The 6,572-nt window shown below is 29.1% G+C and overlaps 1 protein-coding gene across 2 annotated transcripts; it reads left to right on the top strand.

The window, feature by feature from the left end:
* Window positions 1–1,322: 1,322 nt before the first annotated feature.
* LOC111010841 (protein LIGHT-DEPENDENT SHORT HYPOCOTYLS 10) lies at window positions 1,323–6,334 on the top strand. 2 transcript variants are annotated; one of them, XM_022284413.2, is made up of 2 exons: window positions 1,323–2,026; window positions 5,997–6,334. In XM_022284413.2, exon 1 carries the CDS (start codon window positions 1,432–1,434, stop codon window positions 1,978–1,980), a length of 549 nt encoding a protein of 182 aa, XP_022140105.1. In that variant the 5' UTR covers window positions 1,323–1,431; the 3' UTR covers window positions 1,981–2,026; window positions 5,997–6,334. The 2 variants fall into 2 exon arrangements, with proteins under 2 accessions (XP_022140105.1, XP_022140104.1); XM_022284412.2 differs by having other exon boundaries at window positions 1,334–2,026; window positions 5,991–6,334.
* Window positions 6,335–6,572: the final 238 nt, after the last annotated feature.

Raw genomic sequence — 6,572 nt, 5'->3', positions numbered from 1 at the left:
TTAGTTTACATTATCTTCATAATTAACATCTAGTTGCGTAAATAAAAATTGATATTCTCTATCATTGGACCAAGAGAGAGATTGAGAGGAAAAGAAATATAAAACAAACACTAGATACTCATAACTATATTAGCGCACCATAAATAGTAGAAGGATTCCATTTTCGACAACAAATGGGCTTTTATATATATATCCTATTTAATTAAATCTAATCATAGTCCCTAAGATCCGAATAATCAAAGGGGGTAAATTAGATTGTTTACCCATGGTGAAAAATTTATATGGTAAATTCAACGATTTGAGAGTGAATAACTTTTTTTCGTTTTGGGTCAAACAGCAAGAGAAGAGCTTTGGCTTTAGATGATGCTTAATAAAGAAGGAAGATTAAGTAGGGGATTTTTTTATCAAGTTAATGTCAATGAACAGTATAATTCCCCTTTTGATTAGCAAAAAAACTTGTGAAATAAGACTAATTTCACACACCAAATCTAAGAGCTAGCCACCACCGACAGGTTCCACTGCCTTGAGAATTATTAGAAAGACAACAAAACAAAAAAAAATATGTATTCCAAATTATAATAATAACAATTCATAAATAAATCTTTGTACGTATGTATCTATATGATGACAAAAATACAAAATTATGGAGGAACTTTGAGGAAAAGAAATAAATTATAATTTTCCTTTAACTAGTTGATGAAAAATACAGGCTTAATTTTTTAGATAATTAATTTTACCTTTAATATCCTTACCAAATTTTGATAAACAACTCATCCCTAAAATCAATTTATTCAAGTGACATCTCTATCTCTACACGTCCACTCAGTTAACAAAATAATAATTTAACAATACATCAATTTTTTATTATTAAATTAAATCTAAAGACATGAGAGATGATGATATAATATAATTAGAAAATACTTAAATTCTTCTTTATTCAGAATCAAATCTTTTTTTCTTCACCACTAAAAATTGACAATTCAGTGTTTAAAGTAAAAAAAATTTGCTTTTTTCTTTTACATTTTTATCTTATAATTGTCAAACATTTAACGTTGCCGAACAGGACCATATATTTTGTATGATATATTTAGCGAAAAATAAATAATGGGAGAAGTAGGGAAATAAATACAGAATATAAAAAATAAGTATTCAGAGGGAGGGAAAGAAAAAGAGAAACAAAAAGCACCTTCATAGGGCCCATCAAATGTCCCCTCTGAGGATGTGATTTTTATCTTTCTTCTCCACTCCACTCCAATAAACCCCATCCTTTTTTTCTTTCTTTTAATTTTTTACCTCCAAATTTTCCTACTTTTTTTTTTGGAATTAAAATTTTCTAATTTGTCATTTCTTGCCAAATTTGCATAAGAATTTCTACCCATTAAACATTACTCTTCCCCTCTCTCTTTCTCTCTCTCTCTCTCTCAGATCATCATGTCAACCGAAGCCAGAAAAGATTCCACGGAAGCAGCTGGGTCATCGTCGTCGATGAGGCCCGGCGCGGCGGCGGATCACCCGACGACGGCGCTGAGCCGGTACGAGTCGCAGAAGCGGCGAGACTGGAACACGTTCGGGCAGTATCTGAAAAATCAAACGCCGCCGGTGGCGCTGTCCCAGTGCAACTGCAATCACGTGCTGGAATTTCTCCGGTACCTGGACCAGTTCGGGAAGACCAAGGTTCACTTACCCGGGTGCGTGTTCTTCGGGCAGCCCGACCCGCCCGCCCCGTGTACCTGCCCGCTCCGCCAGGCCTGGGGCAGCCTCGACGCGCTGATCGGACGCCTCCGAGCCGCCTACGAGGAGCACGGCGGATCGCCGGAGACCAACCCCTTCGGAAATGGAGCAATCAGAGTTTATTTACGCGAAGTGAAGGAGTGTCAGGCAAAAGCAAGAGGAATTCCGTACAAGAAAAAGAAGAGAAAAAGAGCCCAATTGAAGCCCAATAACGATGATCATCAAGATCACAAAAATCACCTACCTTAAAATCAAATCAAAAAAATTCCACCTTGATCTTCCTCTCAATTTCCTGGTAATTAATTTCTCTCTTCTCTAATTAAATTTGGAATTTATATTATTCATTTTTCTGCGTCCTGCCTGCCTAGATTTATTGTTATTATAATAATACATGACAAAATAATTGATTAATTAAGCTCCAATAAATATATATATATATATATATATATATATATAGAATACTTCATTTTCAAACCAATAATTGATGATCAATTAAACTTTTCAATACTTGTTTTGCTTGTTTGTCAGAATATCCAGTGTGGGATTTGGAGTAATTATATAAATTCCAAGAGAGAGGGGGAAAAAAACCCTAGAACCCAGGTCTGAAAAACCCTAATTTTGGATCAAGAAGGTCATATATATAAGATTGTAATGAAAGAATTAGCTGTTACTGTGATGACCAAAATACGCAATCTTGATTTAATACAACAAACAAAACACAGCAGTTCCTCACACAGACAAAGAACTATATATATTGTGGAATCGTACTTTCTCTCTCTCTCTCTCAAATCAAAGAAAAGCACTATTTTTTTTTGGGATTGACTTAATTAAATACTTCATTTAAATTCTCAACTTTTACTAGTTTTTGGCCCTTTTGTGATTCTGTGAGATTTTGTGCCCCCCATGCTCATGCATGGATGGAATGGCCATTATTTATATACATTTATATATGATATGTTTTTGCATGTGAATTTCCCTTGCCTGTGTTTTTTCCTGTCTTCTTCTTCTTCTTCTTCTTCTTCTTCCAATTCATTCTCTTTCTTTTTCCCAGTTTAAAACTGTGCATTTTTTGTTCTAACCCACTTCTTAAAATGTTAAAAAGAAAAAAAAAAGGTCGCCCTTTTTTCTGTCTCTTTGATTGATTTATGTGTGAATCTGAAAGTGAAACGCATATATATTGGACTATGAAACATCATGGGAATTTTGTTCGAAAAACAGTAGTTTTTTTTTCTGTCGTCTGAGAAATGGATGGTAGGAGATCGATGGAAGTGTTTTTTGTACTGATCCCATAGCAATATGAAGTTGCTGTGGATAATTGTGTTTTATAAATTATTAATTACAAGCCTTTTTTTTTATGGACCCTTATTAATTAGTTTCTTTTTTTCTGTGGCAAATATAGATTTGGGTTCACTTTTTTAATGTCTTAAGATTAGGATATTCTAGTTTTCTGGTTTAGATTTTAAAAGCCTTCTTAACCATTAACACTAGATTCTTCAACAATTGAGAATTTGGACGAAGTTCATTTAAACAGAATTAATTAGTGCATGTTAATTATCATTGTTCAAGAAACATTAATTGGTATATAACTTGGGATATGATCAGATTTTTCTGATTGCATCTTAACATATATAATTTTTGGGTTTGTTGTTATATGATTAGAGATTTAATTTCCCTATTCTGTTTTAGGAAAATCTCTAGAGATTTCCTATGTTGCCTTATATTGTTATTGCATTACAAAAATTTTCATCATTAAGATTAATTGTTGACAGGTTTGTGATGATTATTATTTTGTACTATATTTTCTAAAAATGAAACCCTCTTTTTTAAAAAATAAATAAATAAACTAAACTCCTGAAAAATCTGTTTTCAAAATTTTGGACATATTAATTGGTCTGTGATCAAGAATTAGTTCTTTTCTTATTCTTAGAAATAATGAAAATAGGAAATATTAATGAGTTAGCTGGGCAGTATTGATTATGGAAGTCATTAAAACTACTTCTAGATATATTTCTAAAATACAGAAGGTTTTTTTTTTAATAATTAACAGTTACGTTTAATGCTTTCAAATTTTATGAAATTATTGTTATCTATGACATGATACCATAGACTGATCATTTTGATCGATATTATTTTATAATTTATATTTCAATAAGAAAGAGTTCAAATAAATAGAAAATTTAAGTCAACCTAACTATTATCTTTTTTTTCTTTTTAAAGTTTCTACAACCTTTTAACAGACAATATGTAATTTCAAATTTTTTGGATTTTAAAAATATTTTTGGAAAAGTTGCGATCAAATTTATTTTAGATTTTTTTTTTCAAAAATAATTTTCCTGCTTTCAATACTTTATTTTATTTGAGTTCAAATGATATAATGATATATGACTTATTTAATAAACTATTTTCGAATTAGCTACTTTCAGCGTGGTTAAAGTTTATTTTTACATCACAAATCAAACTAGGTTTTTTATATTTCATCTTCAAATAGAATAAAATATGTGTTTTCTCTAAATATTTTTTCTTAAAAAAAAAGGTTTAATTCTAATGGTTTTAAGTTTAAAATTTTAATTCTCTACCTAGTCTCTAGATATAATAATTTATTATGGTTTGATAATTAATATTATTTGAATTAAATGTCGTTTATAAACAAAGAAAAAGTATATTTGGCACTAACGGCATTTTAAATTTATATGTATTGCGGGAATATTAGTGATCAAGATATTACTATTTTTCTTATTTTTTTCTAGTACAAATACGTGTGGTGTAGATTTGAACTCATAATTTTTTGTCAGAAATTGGTGTCTTAATTAACCAATTGAGTTAGGTCTAGGCTAGTCAATTAAGATTGCAATATATATACTTCTTCGCTTAAGTAGAAGATTAAATTCTGGTGCGGAATGTATTTGTGTCCCACATAATTTATCATTATCTTCTCTTCTATCTTAATTCATGTAATTTCTCCTTTAATTTTCATTTACTTAATTACTTTCAAATCAATTCAACCATTTTTTTTTTTTTGAGGACAAATGAATTCAACCATTTGGAACTTAATTAGTTGTTTGCTTTGGATACCATTGTAATTAATGTGTGTTAATATAGTTATCAGTTCCAATTTCATGAAATTTGGGGCCCATTTTTGCTAACGTTTGTTTACGTTCTCTCTCTGTTTTTTTTCCTTATAAAAAAGTTAACATTAAAGTACCTTACAATAATTATATATTTTGTTTTTTTTTAAATAAACTTGTACTAACATTTTTTTTTAGTTTGTACATATAGTTTTCTCTTAATTATAATGGTAACTAATATCTGACGATTCTTTAGGACTCATTTGATAACATTTTTTTTTATTTATCGTTTCTAATTCTATTAAGAATTTTAAGCGTTTAACAATTATTTATATTTCTTATTTCTCATTTTTCAAAAGCATTCTCAAATTTATATAAAAATTTTGGAAATAACAAAAATAAGTTATTTTTATTTCTTGTTCTCGTTCTACCACTCTTAAATTCATAGTGTATTGGAGCCGCGACATTCTATTTTTCTTTATTAAAAATGAGAAAACAGAAATAAAAAACGAGAACATGTCTTGAGAATTTAATATTTAAAAAAAAGGAAACCCACTCTCATAAACATTAATGAAGATTTTGACAGAGACAAGAGGGGAAGATAAGAAATTTTGGTTTATTGATAAAAATATATTAAATTAACTGACCTGATTTATTGAAGTAGATTTTAAGAATATATTAAAATGTAAATTTCGTCTTAGCATCATCCTAATCTTAGAGTCACATCTTTAACTTTCAAACTTCTATAATGATATTTTCTTTTCACCTGATATAGTGCTCTAAATGTCTCGTCTACCCATTTAAACTCTTAACTTTATTGATAATTTATCGACTTAATCGATAAATTTGCCATATTTATTAAAATGACAAGAAAACAAGCTTATCCAATAACTTCATCGAGTTGCTATCCGTTAAGGTTTCCCTAAAAAATCATAGATACATTCGAATTAGGTATGAATAAACCATCACATAAATCACCACAGGAGTTTACTAAACACAAGACCTCAGGTTATGATACCAAATTAAACTTGAATAAACTACCAATTCATTAACCTAAAAACTTAAACGGATGGGTTTGATAAATTTAATTCATTTATTCGATATCTTAACTATATATATATATATATATATATATATATTATCTATTTAGCCACTCAATTATTAATATCTCCTACTTTTTTTCTTTTTTCTTAGTTTCAGGACAAGAAAGCAATCGATTATCGAGAGTGTATAAATGTGGAACGAGTTGAAGGGTTTTTCTATCTGAAAAAATACTTAATGTTGTAGAGTTAATTATATAAAGAAAAGAGAATTGAAATAATGAGAAAAAAAAATTAGAATAGTATGCAGCAAGAGTAGCTAGGCTTGCTCCCATTTCTAGTTAATTACAAGAAAATGGCATCCAACTTGTAAGTTCACTTTTTAGTTTCATGTTAAGAGGGTGACAAACCAAAGACTATATATACATTGTCACCTCTTTTACCTGTCACATTTAAGAACCATAAAAGTAGAAAAAAAAATGTCATTTCTATGTCCAATTTTCATAAATTGTCATCTGCCCTTTGTACCATTTTTATTAATTTTTGACACCACACATAATTCTATTTTTGCATCCTCTAATTAGTTGTTAATATTATGATATTGTTTATCTAATGTCTTCAAACTTCTGTCCTATTTTGTTGATTGATTTTTAAACTTTTTAATAGTCGTATTATATTATAAATAAAGGTTAGATATTTTAACTTACAATTTATAAGGAAAATGAAGATTTATTTA

Source organism: Momordica charantia (genome assembly GCF_013281855.1).
Source record: "Momordica charantia cultivar OHB3-1 chromosome 3 unlocalized genomic scaffold, Mcharantia_2.0 BLBB01000003.1, whole genome shotgun sequence".
In the NCBI taxonomy this organism is placed as follows: domain Eukaryota; kingdom Viridiplantae; phylum Streptophyta; class Magnoliopsida; order Cucurbitales; family Cucurbitaceae; genus Momordica; species Momordica charantia.
Note: the sequence above shows the minus strand (reverse complement) of the source record. Positions and strands in the feature narration are given on the sequence as shown.